We start from the raw sequence: 17,657 nt of genomic DNA, 5'->3' as shown, positions 1-17,657 counted from the left end.
GGGATAACTGGAACCTATCTTAACATCATAAAGGCTATCTATGCTAAACTCTAGGCCAACATCATTCTAAATGGAGAAAAATTGAAGGCATTCCCCCTAAAAACTGGAACAAGACAGGGATGCCCTCTTTCACCACTTCTATTTAACACAGTTCTTGAAACACTGGCCAGACCAATTAGACAGATGAAAGAAATCAATGGGATACATATAGGAAAAGAAGAACTCAAATTGGCTTATGATATGATTCTATACCTAGAAGACCCTAGAAATTCCACCAGAAAACTTCTAGAACTAGTAAATTAATTCAGCAAAGAAACAGGATGTAAAATCAACACCCATAAATGAAAAACATTTCTGTATATCAGTGACAAATCCTCTGAAAGGGAAACAAGGAAAACTACTCCATTTACAATAGCCTCAAAAAAAATACTTGGGAATCAACTTAACAAAAGAGGTAAAAGATCTATATAATTAAAATTACAAAACCCTAAAGAAAGAAGTCAAAGAAGACCTTAGAAGATGGAAAGATCTACCTTGCTCTTGGATAGGCAGAATCAATATTATCAAAATGACCATACTTCCAAAAGCACTATACAGATTTAATACAATTCTGATCAAAATCCCAATGACATTCCTCATAGAAATAGAAAAAGCAATTATGAAATTAATCTGAAAAAAATAAGAGACCCAGAATAGCTAAAGCAATTCTTAGCAGGAAGAGTGAAGCAGGTGGCATCACTGTACCAGACCTAAACTATACAACAGAGAAATAGTAACAAAAACAGCATGGTGTTGGCACCAAAACAGACTGGTAGACCAATGGTACAGAATAGAGGACACAGAGACTAACCCACAAAATTACAATTATCTCATATTAGACAAAGGTGCCAAAAACATACACTGGAGAAAAGATAGCCTCTTCAACAAATGGTGCTGGGAAAACTGGAAATCCATATGCAACAAAATTAAATTAAACCCCTATCTCTCACCATGAACAAAACTCAACTCAAAATGGATCAAGGACTTAGAAATAAAACCAGGGACCCTGCACATAATAGAAGAAAAAAGTAGGCCCTAATCTCCATTATGTGGGATTAGGCCCCAACTTCCTTAATAAGACTCCCATAGTGCAAGAATTAAAACCAAGAATCAATAAATGGGATGGACTCAAACTAAAAAGTTTCTTCTTAGCAAAAGAAACAATCTGTGAGATGAACATAGAGCCTACATCCTGGGAGCAAATCTTTACCCCTCACACACCAGATAGAGCACTAATCTCTAGGATATATAAATAACTCAAAAAGTTAAACACCAAATAAACAAATAACCCAAGCAATAAAATGGGCCAAGGACCTGAACAGACACTTCTCAGAAGATGTTATACAATCAGCAACAAATATATGAAAAAATGCTCATCATCTCTAGCAATCAGAGAAATGAAAATCAAAACTACTCTAAGATATAATCTCACTCTAGTCAGAATGGCAGCTATTATGAAGACAAACAACAATAAGTGTTGGTGAGGATGTGGAGGAAAAGGTAGACTCATACATTGCTGGTGGGATTGCAAATTGGTGCAGCCATATGGAAAGCAATATGGAGATTTCTTGGAAATCTTGGAATGGAACCACTATTTGACCCAGCTATCCCAATCCTTGGTCTATACCCAAAGGACTTAAAAACAGCATACTACAGGGACACAGCCACATCAGTGTTTATAGTAGTACAATTCACAATAGCTAAACTGTGGAGCCAACCTAGATGTCCTTCAGTAGATGAATGTATTAAAAAATTTGGCAAATATACACAATGGAATATTACTCAGCAATAAAAGTGAATAAAATCATGGCATTTGCAGGTAAATGGATGGAGTTAGAGAAGATAATGCTAGGTGAAGTTAGCCAATCCCAAAAAACCAAATGACGAATGTTTTCTCTGATACAAGGAGGCTGATCCATAGTGGGGTAGGGAGGGGGAGCATGGGAGGAATAGATGAACTCTAGAGAGGGAAGAGGGGTTGGAGGGGAAGGGAGGGGGCAGGGGTTAGAAATGATGGTAGAATGTGATGGTCATTATTATCCATAGTACATGTATGAAGACACGAATTGGTGTAAATATACTTTGTATACAACCAGAAATATGGAAAATTGTGCTTTATATGTGCAGTAAGAATTGTAATGCATTCCACTGTCATATAAATTTTAAAAAATTAATTTAAAAAAAGCAAATCAGTGGTGTCATTGAACTAGGAAGGGGGTGGTAGTGTGAAGGGGAGGAGAGAGGAGGGGAAAATGTGGGGAGGGAGAAAGAAGGAAGGACAAAGGGGCATGAGGACTCTTTGTGATGATGGATATGTTCTCATGATAGTTTCATGGGTGTACCCGTACGTCAAAACTTATCAAATCATATACATTTATTTACCAATTAATAAAGCTGTTAAAAATACAAAAAAGAATCAAGGAAAAAAGTGGTTTTGCAGATTGCAAAATGCAAAACAGAGGTCAGGGAAGGCACAAAAGATGCTGATTTTTATGGTTGCTTTCTGTCTTCTTCTCTGTGAGTCTAGACTGTTTGTTTTTATAGGAGGCAGACCCAGGATGGCTGCAGTGGTGTTCCCTGGGCCTGCTGTCTTAAAAGCTATGAATGTGCGGTTTCTAGGCCCCTGGACTTCCAACATTCAATAAGCACACTTGGGATTGACACTGCCTTCTGATGCTCAGAATGCCTGGTGGATCATTGACTAAAGTTCTTCAAGGATCTGATGCCCACAGCTCTGCTCTTCTGGACTAACATTAAAGAAGTTTGTTCAAAACATTTGCTCCTGTAGAGGAGTCCAGACCATGAGCACCAGGGAGCCAGAAATCTGTCTAGACAGGAACTGCTTCCCTTCTCCATCTGCGCCTGAGCCCACTGGGTTCAGTACCCATCACCAGTCACATGTACTGAAATGGCACCCCCTTTCTCCACAGAAAAGACTTAACTGGGCTTCTCCAGAATCTTCACCCAGTCTGATTTCAGGACTGTCAGCAAAAGAGTCTCTGCAAAAGAGTTCAATGTAGATAGACTTCCTATTTTCGTGTCGCCCTGTTTTACTTGGCCACTGGCCAAGAAGATACCAGCAAAAGCTGTGCCCTCTGAACCTGGCTGCAGCCAAATAAAACTGTTTCCTGCTATCTTCGGTGCCTTGCCTTGTTTGTCCCTACAACAGTACCACCCGATATTTCTCCTCTCAACACTGACCAGATCTTTCCCTTCTGCTCCTGAAGATTGTGAGGACAGTAGCAGCTTCTCACCATGTGTTGAGCTCAGCACCTGGCATTCGATGCGTGCTTATTAGTGGTTGTCGAGTGATTAAAACACCTCTCAGGTGTGCAGAAAATAAATGAAGCTTTTTTCCCTCTACCTAAATTTAGGTGTTTTTTTCCTCTTAATTCTCCATCTATCTGATGGCAGAAAAAGTAATTTTGTCATTTCAGGGTAAAACTTAGAAATTGCAACTGCTTAGTTCACAATTTTCTCTTTCCCCTGGAGGTGACCTTAGATTCTGGGATTTGGGATATGGGGATATGATCTGGATCTTGGGAGGTGCTCCGTCCTACCCTGGGGTGCTTCCTGAGTAGCCCTGGGCCCTGGCTTTGCCTCCATGGTGGCTTCTAATGGCATCAGCTTTACTCGCAGCTGTCCCCTGACCTTGTGGTCCAGGCTTGGTGTATCAGCCAACTCTGAGGCCTCTCTGCCCTGTAGGAAACCTTGGCCTCTCCACCGACACTTCCCGGGGATTGTGTGCAGGTAGCCCTCCCTACTTCACACCTGGGAGGTGTTGGGTGGTGGAAGCCATTCTCTTTTCAGATTGTCAACTCCCAGGACATTTAGGACATGCGAATCAGGTGCCCTCCAATCTGTGTTCCTCCAGCCCCCGAGGCTCTGCTGGCAGCAGACAGAGAGACCCTCTCCAGGGCACTCAGCAGCCTGCCACAGCCTCACTCAGACTTCTCTCCTGTAGACATATCCCTAGGACTAGGACCTTTTCCTTTGGAAAATCAAAGGCCAGGAATTAATGTCTGTATTAATAAATAAAAGAAAATGGTCATAACAGATACAGAAAAAAGCATTTGACAAAATCCAATATTAGTTCATGACAAAAATGCTTGACAGACAGAATAAAAGGAAACTTTCTCAACCCAGTAAAGGGCACTTAGGAGAAGCCCACGGCCACCATTGTTCTTACAGGTGAGAGACTGGATGTTTCCACTAATAACCCGAAGCAAACAAGGATGTCCACCTGTAAAACATTGGACTGGGGGTTCTAGCCAAGACAGTTAGGCAAGAAAATGAAATAAAAGCCATCCAAATTAGAAGAAGAGAAATAAAGCACTTCTCTTTGCAGATATTAGGGTCTCGTACATACAAAGTCGTATGGATCATCTCTCAATTAACTGTTGAGAACTATAATATGAGGGCTGAACTCCTTGGGGCACTCTGTATTCCGCTTTGCAGGGACAGGAGGTCTTGGTGCAGGGTGAGTAAGGGCAGCAGGTAGTGAGATGTGACCAAGTCAGGAGAGAAATTGTGGGGTTTAGATTTCACAATGTCTTCCTGCTTCATGTCCCACAGATGAACAGATGGAGGGATGGACTGATAGGCAGATGGGCCAACTTCAAAGCTAGAAGTAACTGGGCTTGCCTATGGCCAGCAGCAGGAAGCCCTGGCCTGCTATCTGAGAACAATTCTGGCTGGGGCCTGGCAATCTGGACCAGGCTTTGTCACGTGTGAGCAAGTTACTTTACCTCATTTGTGCAGTGGGAATAATTTATATACAGTAATTAAATAAATATCTCATGGGGTTGTTATGAAGATCCAACTAGATATTCTACAAAGTAGAGTTCCTGGTATACAGAAAACAATAAATACTAGTTTTCTTCTCTTTCCCCAAGGTGGCTTCTCCATTAGTCTCAACTTCCCTGGCATCCGGGACGGAGTCATGACAGTCCACCTCTCCGCAGGGGAACCTTCCTGAGAGGTTGCCTGCAGGAGTGAATCTTGTGAGTTATACAACTTTTGCAAGAAAGCCGGAGAAAGCACCAAGCGGGCAGGTGTCAGGCTTCGGCATCTTAGATCTCTCTGGCCACCTCCTCTGGCAGCAGCTGGAGTGCTCAGGTTGTGATGCTGTTCAGGTGAGCATCGCTGAGGTGGGCCTCTCCCAAATGACTCACTAAGGAAGGTAAACTGCTCTGTGTAACATGATGCAGGTGGGCCTAGCGCCAGTCACTCCGAAAACCCAGACGTGGGAGAAGCCGCCACCCACGCTGTCATGTTGTGGCTGGCCAGCCGGGGAGCTGCTGAATCCTCTGTCCCTCCTGGAGATACCCAGCCTGGCCCTAGAGCCGGTAAGTGAGTCTTCAGCTTGGAGAAAAGCTGTCTTGTTGACACAGCTCTCCAATCTCTTGATACCATTCTGAAACCAAAACAACTCAGCAAACTCAAGGTTGCTGTGACTCATTTGGCTCCACGGGAACCTTGACCACTTTGTGTGAATGCTCATGTGTTTTGCTGCAGAATATTGATGTGTTTAATTAGGAACTTTGCCCTGGGCCCTGCTGTGGGTACTGTGTAATATGTGGTGCATGAATTATGTATTTGCTTTGAGTTCCAAAACCCATCTGACCCTCCAGTTTCTGGAAAAGAGAGCATGCACTGGTATTAATCCTCAGGCAATGGTTGAAGGAAACACCACACACATATAAATAGGAGTAGAATGGAACACATGCAGGGTTTGAAACCAGAGCCTGCTGTGAATGACTCCCTGCTCTAGCTTTTATCAGATGTGGGATCTTGGAAACATCATCAAACCTAGAAAGCTTTGGTTTCCATAATTACAATGCAAAAATAATAATATCTACCTCCTGTCATTAATAGAGGATTAAATGAGATGCTACATACTTTTGGCACAGAGCAAGTGTTTAAATATTAGCATTGCTAATGAATAGTAATAAATGTGTTTCTTGCTAGACCTTTGGCTCATGCACAGAGGGGAAAATGCTGGGGAGGAAAGTCATCTTATTTGTGGGAATCCACAGGCAAGATAGCCCCATGTGGACACCCTGTTCAGTGCCTTGCATAGTCAGGAACCCAATGCTGGGAGCCCCTGCATGAAGAAGGAGAGCATTGAGGACTCTGAATAGTGAAAACCTTAGCCATTATGTGCCATTGACTCATTTATGGTACACCTCAAAAACTGAAATTGAGCAACAAATATATCACTGATGGTAACTTTGAAATAAATATTAATATAGAAAAAATTAAAAAGAGGATTCAAAGTATAAAAAATTCTATTCTTTTGCAGGTTGCAGCTGCACACAGCTATAAATCAGCCACTCTGGAGGCTGAGGCAGGAGGATCACAAGTTTGAGGCCAGCCTGGGCAACATCAAAAGAAATGTCTCAGAATAAAAAATAAAAAGGACTAGGAATGTAGCTCAGTTGTAAGAGTGCCCTGGGTTCAATTCCTGTACCAAAAAAAGGGGGGGGGGGCGGCAGGGGATACAGCTCAGTTGGTAGAGTGCTTGCCTTGCATGCACAAGGCCCTGGGTTCAATCTCTAGCACCACACACAAAAAAGTTATATTCTTTTGAGAAAAATAATAGGTGAATGATTAGTGATAATTAACGATATCAACATTATCAATAATAACAAGTTATACAATAAGCTCTAGATTTTGATTTCCAATCATTTATATATATATACCTGTGCCAATTTCACTGAAGTATTTACAGAATTGAAAACTTTGAACTTACGTGGATCAAGTTTTCAGGAAGAAAAAATATAGGAGATGCTGGGATACACTACTACTAAGAGTTGGAACATGAATTCCCCTACCCACTGTTATGGGAGATACTCCAAAAATTACCACAATGGCACTTGTGCCCACCCACCCCCTATCACCACCGCATAATGTTTCCCACTCCTCTTGGCAAGCTGTGTCAACAGATGAGACTACAGTCAATAGGTGTGTGTCCCTGGCAAAAATGCTTGGTGGCCTTCAGCACTGAGGGAGGACACAGTTCAAAACCAGTGGTCTTCTTCAGAAAGTCTCTTGATGGAGAAATCCAGTGTGTTATGGTGTTTTGTATATATCTATATACGTATTCATCCAGAAATAAATGAGAACTTGTCTTTTTCTATCTCAACTAAGGTTAAGATGTTTATGACTGAATATTTGAATATCATCATGGACTGAAATAATAATAATGACCCATTCTCCTGACCTGAGCTCCCTTGGCTAAAACCCCATCTCAATTACCCCTATGCAGGAGCAGGGTGGCTACAGGCAGAAGGTAAAGCCTCTTCCCACTGTCATTGCGAAGCAGATACACAGCTCCAGGAATCTCACATCTCACTCTTGGCCAAGGATATTTGTGGAGCAGGTCACATCTGGACATTGGTTGACATTGTAACTGATAAGCACAAAAGTGAAGCCAGGCAGGACCTGTGAGAGACTCTCTCGGGCTGCTCTGAACTTCATATGTTATTGTGATGAAAAGAATCCAAGTACAGGGTAGCTCAACAGGGAGGGGAAGCAATTCTAATTTTGACAGTAAAATTCTCCTCCACAGTAGACTTTGTCCTTTAAGAGCCTCTAAGTCCTGGGGCTGCAGATGTAGCTCTCTGGTAGAGTGCCTACTTAGTAACCCCAGCACTGCAAAAATTAAAAATGAAAAATTTTTTAAAAAAAGAAAAGCCTCTGAGTTTTTCCTATCCCTGTAAAACAGCAGGTTGTACAGAAAAGACCATTCTGATTGTTGTTAGACCACTTGATAGTGACCTGCCTCCATCTGTCCATCACTCAGGACGAGGAAGGCCAGACCAGAGGGCTGGTGGTCTACCCCCTTCTAGGGGACAAGTGGTATGAACCCTGACCTGGGACTGCCTTGAGGTTTTGGAAAGGCATCCATGGTATGTTCTGGGTGCTTTCTCTTCTCTAGGTGTGCACGTTCTTGATCTGGACATCAGGTCCCACGGTGCTCTATCATCTGGAAGGCCTTCATCCGCTCAGACCGTGTTTCCATACCACCTGCTCCACGCCAGCTCAGCACAGGCACCTAGGACACAGACATAGCAGTGAACCAAAGAGTTCTCTGCCCTGGGGGAGCTGACAGGTGAGCAGAGAGACATGGACAGTGAACAATAAACATGGTGAATTAATAGAAAGGTAGCATCTTGGAAGAGAAGGCAGTGAGCCTGGTGGAACAGAGGCCAGGATGGGGCTGGGGTGGGCAGGAAGGAGAATCAGGATAAGATGAATAGCTATAGCCACACTGGGCCAGCCACATGGCCTTGTTCAAGGCTCCCTAGAGTGGACCGAATTAGACCCTGATCCCAGCCAGGTCCTGAGCCAGGACATAATGGGTGTTATGGTTTGGATGCGAGGTGTCCTCCAGAAATTCACGTGTGAGACAATGCAAGAAGGTTCAGGGGAGAAATGATTGGGTTGTGAGAGTCTTAACCCAATCAGTGATTCAATCCCCTGATAGGGATTAACTGAGTGGAAACTGAAGTGGTGGGGTGTGTCTGGAGAAGGTGGCAATTGAGGCATGGCTTTGGGTATATATTTTGTACCTCAAGAGTGCAGACTCTCTCTGCTTCGAGATCATGGTGATGTGAGCTGCTTCCCTCTGCCACACTCTCCTGCCTTAATGTTCAGCCTCACCTTGAGCCCCGAGGAATGGAGCTGGCCTTCTATAGACTAAGACCTAAAACCGTGAGCCCTCAAATAAACTATTCCTCCTCTATAATTGTTCTGGTCAGGTCATTTAGTCACAATGGCCAAAAAGCTGACCAACACAGTGGGTGTTCACTGAAAGTCGTTGAGCTGACTAGACAGGATGAGCCCAGGGTTTATCTGCTTCATGCTCTGAATCCAGAGGCCTGCTCTGGGGCACTTTCCCAGTTCAGCTTCAAGTTCTTCACACTCATCCTCCAGCCACCTTCCTGAGAAGGCTCCCAGCATGTGTGTGTGTGTGTGTGTGTGTGTGTGTGTATATATATATATATATAATGTGTAATATATATTCAATTTTTAAAATTTATTTTTTCTCTTTATCTATACATGATGGTAGCATGAATTTTGACATATCACACATACATGGAGAACAACTTCCCATTCTTCTGGTTGTGCATGATGTGGAGCTACACGGGTGGTATATTCATATATGAATATAGGAAAGTTATGTCCCATTCATTCTACTGTCTTGAACTCACCAAATGGAGGCCTTCTCCCCTTTGAGGAACAGAGACTCTGGGCAGTGCCCGCCCTGTGCCTCCCGGAAGGCAAGTGCTTAAACTTTCCCTAGTAGCAACCCTCAAGACTGCCCCCACATCGTCCTGCAGAAAAAAAATCTTGACCACACGCACCTCAGAGCATTAATCTCCAGGATATATAAAGAACTCAAAAAACTTACCACCATCGGGGCTGGGGATGTGGCTCAAGCGGTGATGCGCTCGCCTGGCATGTGTGCGGCCCGGGTTCAATCCTCAGCACCACATACCAACAAAGATGTTGTGTCTGCCGAGAACTAAAAAATAAACATTAAAAATTCTCTCTCTCTCTCTCTCTCTCTCTCTCTCTCTCTCTCTCTCTCTCTCTCTCTCTCTCTCTCCTCTCTCACTCTCTCTTAAAAAAAAAACTTACCACCAAAAAATTAAAAAATAAATAATAACCTAATAAATAAATGGGCAAAGAAACTGAATAGACACTTCACAGAAGGGGAAATACAGTTGATCAACAAATATATGAAAAAATGTTCAACATCTCTAGCAATTAGGGAAATGCAAATCAAATGTACACTGTGACTTCATCTCACTCCAGTCAGAATGGCAACCATCAAGGACACAAGCGAGGGCTGGGGCTGTAGCTCAGTGGTAGAGCACTTGCCTAGCACATGTGAGGCACTAAGTTCAATCCTCAGCACCACATAAAAATAAATAAACAAAACAATGTTATTGTCTCCATCTACAACTAAAAAAAAAATTAAAAAGAATACAAGCAACAATAAATGTTGGCAAGGATGTAGGGTACACTTATGTAGTGCTGGTAGGACTGAAAATTGGTGCAATCACTCTGGAAAGCAGAAAACTTGGAATAGAACTAAGAAAACTTGGAATAGAACTACCATATGATCCAGTCATCCCACTCCTAGGTTTATACCCCAAGGACTTAAAATCAGCATATGAGAGTGACACAGCCACATCAATGTTTATAGCAGCTCAATTCACAATAGCTAAACCAACTTAGGTGTCCTTCAACGGATGAATAGATAAAGAAATTGTGGTATATATACATAATGGAATATTACTCAGCCTTAAAGAAGAATTAAATTATGGAATTTGCTGGTAAATGGATGGAACTGGGGAATATTATGCTAAGTGAAATAAGCCAATCCCATAAAACCAAAGGCTGAATGTTTTCTCTGATATGCAGTGCTAATTCACAAAGTGTATTTTGGACTAGACAAAGGGGAATAAAGGGAGAGGAGGGGAAAAGGGGATAGGAATGATAGTAGAATGAATCGGACATTATTGCCCAATGTGCATATATAATTACGTGACCTGTATAACCCTACAACATGTACAACCAGATGAATGAGAAGTTATCTTTCATTTATGTATGATGTGTCAAAATGCATTCTGCTGTCATCTATAACCAATTAGAACAAATTTTAAAAGTATAATTAAAAAAATAACTGTACCCTTCAGTCCTGGTCATGGTTCAAGAGTCTCCAAGTCTATGCTCAGAATCATGCATCTTTTCATTATGGGTTCTTTGATCTATTCTACCCCCTGACAAAGTCCAGGCAGCAAGGAATGAATAAGCAATGAACAAGCACTCCATGACTAGCTTGTGTTCTTTCCCCATAATATTTATTGCAAAATAAAGACAAAATTTTAAAGAAATGACCACAACTGATTTTGATTTAGAGTAGCTTACTTGATTTTTAATTTGCAACAATGTAAAGAGAAAGTCTTAAAATTCCATAAATAGAATAAATAATATTTCATTTTCACAGTTGGCCTTTCGCCCCTGTCATCTTCTCTTTCTGGAATGTTTCCAGGAGACTCCTCAGAAATGTCTCCATGTTGCCTGGTGTGGTTTGGTTGCATGGCTGTTCACAGGAAAAAAACTGCAGATAGAAGTGGACAAGGGTAGAGTAACTCAGCAATGTGGAACCAAGGAGCCCCGAGACCACCTGCCCAGAGCCTGAGAAAGGACAGCAGGAAGGGGCTCAAGATCTGGAGCAAATAGGCGGGGAAGTCCAGGCTGGCTAGCATTTCATGAACACATTGGATGTGCCTGGCTCTGGGCTAGGACTTCAGGGGTCTTTTCAAACATACATGGGGCCAGTAAATCCCCCCAGTTAGAAAGAACCTTTTCCTGGAATTTTTTTGAGGGCTAAAATGCATCATTAACCATTTCAGTTGTCCTTCCAAGGTCATTTTATAACATAATAACTAAAAGTCAGACTTTGGGGAGGTCACATAGACCCAAGTTCAAATCTCAACTCTGCTACTTAGTAAATAGATAGCATCAGGCAACTTAGTTAACTTTCCTAAGCTTTAGTTTCCTCCTCTCTTCAAGGGAGGGTGATAAACTAACAATTGTCCTAAGGCAGGTACTCAGTAAAAGAGTACATATGAAGCACTTAGAACTAGATTAGAAACACATACAACTAAACGGAGCTCTGGGCTTTCAGGCTTCTGTGCTCTCCGGCAAATGTGAATATAAAGGAAGGCAGGGAGGTCCGGCAGTGCCCACCCCAGCAACTAGGACTTATGCTGAAGAATGTATTGGTAGGCATTGAGGGCAGGTGGTGATCTGGGTGTGTTTTCCTTTAAAAATGTTTTTTAACCAATTAAGAATTCTCCTTTAACTTATAGGCCACCACAGCCATTTCGTTAGCAAATGGAATGTTTAAGATAATTTAGGATTGCGTGGGCTACAGTCCTGATTCTCCCGATTGTAGCTTCTAATTACAATCAGGATGGATTCTTTCATTATCCAATAAGCAGGGAGAAGAAAATGGCCACGTTAGTGTCAGTGTTTCTTTTTTTTTTTTTTTAAACGAGGCAACAATGAACTATCTGGGGCAGATCTCATTTTGATTCTATTGTTTCTGATTGAATTTCATAGGTCTCCCTTTTTCAACCTTGAGCTACAATTCTAACTTGATCATCCTTTCTCATTCAATTAGAGCTAGCATTAACATTCACATAAAAATGACATTCACATAAACTCACTGGACACTTGTTGTTCTTTAGGATGGCAACCGATCTTTTCACCCGAAGGAAAACCTGTGAGAATTTTGTTTTCTGTGTGGCATTGGTCATCTGGGACAGCCCCTCCTGGAAGCACGGTGTGCTGCAGTTGTCCTGGCAAATAATACGGATTTGTGAAAAGAAATGCTCCCAGGACAATTTTGAGAAGGAATCACAAAGAGAATGGTTTTTAGAGAGTATTTTAACTTAACCAGTGTAACCCGAGTTTGCACTATTTTTTGATAGGGCCCTTGTCAGTCTAGGAAACGATCTTCAATATTTCAAGATATAGCATGTTCCATCTAGGAAACATGGAGCCGGTAAGCCCTGGCAAACAAGTAGTTCTACTTTTTTCCACTGATGTCCCTTGCTTCAAGTATAGCCCCAGTGAGTTTGAAAAAAGGAAAAGCCTTTTCACACCAGCCAATGGGATGTGGCAATGAATCAAGGCTGAAGTCCTGCACAGAGGGCTGGACAGGGCTGTGCTTTTTTGCATAGTTCTGCTTTGCTTCTTCTCAAATAATGGATAGCCCACGAAGCATGTGATTTTGACTTCTTCTGGGATGAAAAGCTTAGGTTCTTCCAGCCCAGCTTGAGAGAGAGAGAGAGAGAGAGAGAGAGAGAGAGAGAGAAGGAGGGAGAAAGCACTGTCTCCTGGGGTCAGTCCCCTCACCCTACCAAGGGCTGGAATTAGGAATCAGAACATTCCTTCCCCTTCCCTCCCGCCAAAGTGGGGAGCTTCTCTCTGGAAGCCCCTGGCAGCCCTGCCACCCACCACCTCAGACATGCTGTTCTCCTAGGGGGTGGTTCAAACCATGGGACAGCCACCTAAATCAGTTAGGGAGACTTTTGGGAACAAGGAGAGAGGCAGAGGGAGAAGGGAAAGGGGGGGGGAGAAGAAAGGAGGGAGGAGGCGTAGAAGACAGGTAATGCCAGATAAAAGATAGAGTGAGCATTTTGCTTACATTGTTCCATAACCCTATAGTTATCAGCAAGTGGATTAGAAAACAGTATGACCCGACCTGTACGTGATTCATTATATTCTTAGTTCCAGTTTGATTTCATTGGGCACATGGCCAATCATCTAAAAAGTAGTCAATATATATTTTTAAATACTGAAAAGCATTCAAATTTCTCAAGGGCCATAAAATAAAGTACAAAGAAATGTATATAGTGTATAATTTCAAAAGCTTGGTTGTAAGAGGGAATATTAATCTGTATTAATGTCAGGGTGTTTGCCATTAAGAAACAATTTCTAATTTAAAATATCAAATATAGCTATTTATTTTTACTTCAAAGTTTAAAAACCCAGAATCAAGATTATCTACCCCGCACCCTGCCCCATACTTACAGAAGGGATGGGCAGACACAAACAACTGGTTACCTGAAAAAGAGAAATTTCTGAGTGAAGATTCCAGATACAAACACTGAAATTACTTTAGAAAGTTCTCAAAAAAAGAGCGTTCACTCACATTGGCGCTGCAGCTGCATTTCGAGGTTGAGTCTTCCTAGAGTGGGTAAGGACATGATAAGTCACAGTGAATGGTGTGCTTTTCATCGCCTGGAGGGACCTACCGCCATGCCTGCCTCAATCTTTCCCACAGGATCCCTGCAGCCCAGCAGCCTACCTTCAGCTTCTTGAGGAGGAAGTCAATATCCCTGATTCCTGCCGAGGTGGAACACCTCTGGCTGGCCACAGAGCACAAGAGCAGGGTGGAGGCGAGGATGGTGCCCAGAAGCATCTTGACTGGGAACTGGAGCTCAGCTTGCAGACACCTTCCAATCTACTCCTATTTAAAGCTCCTTTCAACAGGGAAAACCCCTGACATCAAACTGATACCAAGGGCCCACTTTTTCTCTGTAAGTTGGGGCGACTTGATATTAAAAAAAAAATCACACTGAGTCACTTGACAAAGATTATGTGGTGCCAGGAAATATCATTCCACAGAAAAGATACTTTTCAAAAGGTTGGGTTTTGAAATACTGAAGGAAAAGTTAAAGATCTAAAAATCATAATTTTCTTTCTTATTTTTTTTTAAAGATACGGATTCTGGTTGTGAGAGAAGACTTTCCATGAAAGCTCAGGTCTGTGTTTTCCCTTTTTAAATCATTGAAAATGCTGATGTAATAGCCAGTCCTGGGTGTTGAAATGAAGGGGACAGAAGGATGATTAGTGACAGGGCAGGATACACTTCCATCTGTTAGGGTTTTCCTTTAGGAACTGTGGCCTTGACCTTACTATACTTTATTACCAAATCTTCATGCCTTTCAGGCCCTGGGTGAAATTCCTGTGCAAATTTGACAAGAATTCTTATGAGCAGGTGTATGAAAGAGGAAATTTTCTTTTTCTACAAATGTTTTATTAGAGATGAATATTTTATTTTAGTGCATTATAGTTAAAAATAATATTGATATAATTATACAAGAGTGGAATATAATTTGCTCCAATTCAGTTCCCAGCACTTCCCCTTTCCCTCCCCTCTACCATCCCTCCCCCATTCCCTTTCCTCTACTCTACTGGTCTTTTATTTATAAATTAGTGCATGATATATAAAGGTGGAATTCACTGTGGTATATTCACATATGTCCACAGAATGCTTGGGTCAATTTCATTCTACCATTCCTCCCTCTTCCCATCCCTCCTACCTACTCCTTAATCCTCTTCCTCGGTTCCACTCTGATTTATTTTCATGAGATTCTTATGCACAAGCGAAAATATTCAACTGTGAGCTGTGGTTCTGTTTGATAAAATTGGCCTTGGGGATTCCTTGGTATCTTTGGAGACCTTGTATAGATAGCACTGTGTAAACATCAGGTAAAAACTCAAAACTTAAAATGGGATAATAGCTAATATTTATTGAGCATTTTCTACATAGCAGTCACAATTCTGTGTACTTTATGTAAATTAAATAATTAAATAAATTAATTACGTAATATGCATAGCCCTCAAGTAAGATAGGTACAAATTTGTCACCCTCATTTTTTTATCCTTTCAATCCTGCCTACATCCTAGTTTCTGGGCCCATGAATGGGGCTGTGTTCATTAAGAACCAGAAAGCAGTTTTATTGTGCCCCCCACCCCCCACCCCACCCAACTCCCATGAAATAAATAGTTATCCTCAGTATTTCATGGTTAGGAAAACTGAAGCACAGAGAAGCAAATAATTTACCCTAAGTCATACAACCAAGAAGCCACTGAATTCAATCCCAGAAGTCTGGCCCCCAGTCCAGCTCCTGACCTTCCTGTTCTCCTGCCTCTGTGTTTCGTCCTTTCTTCTTCTTCTTTTTTTCAGTTCCTCATTAGATCTTCACCTTTTATTTTTGATTTTTTTTATTTATTCTTTTTTGAATGCACGACAGTAGAATGTATTTTGATATATTATACATAGAGTACAATTTCCCATTCTGTCTCTTTTATTGTTGTTTGTTTAATTGATTGATTTTGTCCACTTCTGTCTCCAGGACACAAATTCCAGGGGCCTTGTGGGTCTAGTTCATCCCTTAGGGACCTGGGGAATCATGGATGCTCACTCAATGTTTGTTGAGTTAAAACATTAATTTGAAACTTAGTTCTTGAAATACAAAGGTGTGCATAATTTTGGATTTTATAAGGTTTCAAATTTAGTTTCTAAGGTGAATATTTGCAGGTGAGGGTAGGTAAGAAAATATTTCTTTTATATAATAAATTGAGAAGGTAGCTGGTTCTTTGGCTTAGTGTTCTGAGTCATAGTGGCCAACCGGGACAAACTTGTAAGATTTTCTTAGTGCTATTGCAAAAATGTGTGGCAATATTTTTCTCATTGCAAACTGTTCCTTAGGAGGGATGATGGATCATCAGGGTTTTGCTGTACTGTGAGGAAGGGGTTCCCTGAACAGAAAGCAAGATAAAGAAAAATGGCTTTTGGCTAATTTCTCAAATCATCCCCCAGCTTTGACTTATATGCCTACCCTTTGCAGACATGAAAGAGAAAGCTGGAAAGACTCTCAACCTATGGAAAACATTTTTGTCTGGAGTATAGGTTTTATATTCTTTTCTCTCTGATAGAACCCTGGTGAGTTCTGGGTACAATGTACCCAAACACCCACTTTTCCAGCCTGTTTTGCTGGAAATGTGACAGGTTTTGATCAATGCAATCCTTCCTGCCTTGCTCCCCAGACCAAGTCCTACCCTGATCAACAGGTCTCCTACCTTGGGTACAGAGAAAGGTGATCTGTGAGCAAGGATGCTCCTGGGCAGGTTTCTTAGGCTTTCACCAGCCCTCACCCACACAGAGAAGGGAATCTGGGGCCATCACCCAGCCCTTCCCCAGGGAAGGACAAGAGTGTTCCATCTAGGATATGTGTCTCAGGGCTGATCTTCATTTCCACTTGGATATTTGGCCTGATCTTATCCAGACTCCTCAGACCCGGTCTCCCCTTTACCCACTATCCTCCGGGCACGTTGGTTTCTATTTCCAGCCCCCAGGCCTTTGCCCTTGTTGAGCTCTGCCTGGAATATGCTTCCTCAGCTCCTTCATCCATGCCTGCTGTCTTCCTCCAGCCTTCCCAGACCACAGTGATCATTGCAATCTACATCTCTCCCCCAACCCAATTAATACATAATTGTATACATATTAATGGGGTGTAGTGTGATATTTCAATACCTGTATGCCATGTGTGCTGATCAGCTCAGCATGGTCAGCATTTCCATCTCCTTATCGCTTCTTTATGGTTGGAGGCTTTGTGCTCCTATCTTCTAGTTCTTCATAAAAATAAATATGTTATTATGAACTGTAGTGAGCTGGTCCCCTACCATGCTGCAGAACACAGAAATTTATTTCTCCTAACTGTATTATCCAACCTACCTGAATCTTCCCTCTCCTCTACCCTTTCTAACTTTCAGAAATTGCTATTCTACTCTTTTCTACTTTGAGACCAACCTATTTAGCTTCCACATATGAGAAAGAACGTGAAGAACTTGTCTTCCTGTATTTGACTTATTTCACTTAATGTCCTTAAGTTTCATTCATTTTTGCAACAAATTACAGAATTTCATTCTCTTTTGTGGCTGAATAATATTTCATTATGCATATATACCATATTTTCCTTATCTAATAGTGGATGGACATAGTTTGATATCATATCCTAGTATTGTAAATATAGTGCCATGGTAAACATGGGAATGCAGGTATCTCCTGGGTGTGCCAAATTCATTTTCTTTAGGTATATACAGAAAAGTGTGGTTTCTGGATCATAGACTATCTATTTTTAGTTTTTTAAAGAATTTTTATACTTTTCTCCATAATGACTGCACTAATTTACATTTTTTACGATGTATAAGAGTTCCCTTTAGGGCTGGGATGTGACTCA

At 41.7% G+C, this 17,657-nt stretch overlaps 1 protein-coding gene across 1 annotated transcript; it reads right to left on the bottom strand.

Annotated features, from left to right (window-relative positions):
* Positions 1–11,056: 11,056 nt before the first annotated feature.
* Positions 11,057–14,050, bottom strand: Il9 (interleukin 9). Its single transcript, XM_026398254.1, has 5 exons — positions 13,937–14,050; positions 13,781–13,816; positions 13,660–13,692; positions 12,291–12,422; positions 11,057–11,176 (listed from the first exon to the last, which is right to left on the bottom strand). Exons 1-5 carry the CDS (start codon positions 14,048–14,050, stop codon positions 11,057–11,059), a joined length of 435 nt encoding a protein of 144 aa, XP_026254039.1.
* Between the last annotated feature and the right edge of the window lie 3,607 nt (positions 14,051–17,657).

Source organism: Urocitellus parryii, chromosome 1 (assembly GCF_045843805.1).
Source record: "Urocitellus parryii isolate mUroPar1 chromosome 1, mUroPar1.hap1, whole genome shotgun sequence".
In the NCBI taxonomy this organism is placed as follows: Eukaryota; Metazoa; Chordata; class Mammalia; order Rodentia; family Sciuridae; genus Urocitellus; species Urocitellus parryii.
The sequence above is the reverse complement of the archived record's forward strand: the minus strand, read 5'-3'. Positions and strand labels throughout refer to the sequence as shown.

Coding starts and splice junctions, on each gene's coding strand:
- Il9 (XM_026398254.1), bottom strand. CDS start 14,050: ATGCTTCTGGGCACCATCCTCGCCTCCACCCTGCTCTTGTGCTCTGTG. Junction 13,817..13,936: donor TCCTCCTCAAGAAGCTGAAG/GTAGGCTGCTGG, acceptor TACCCACTCTAG/GAAGACTCAACCTCGAAATG. Junction 13,693..13,780: donor AATGCAGCTGCAGCGCCAAT/GTGAGTGAACGC, acceptor TCTCTTTTTCAG/GTAACCAGTTGTTTGTGTCT.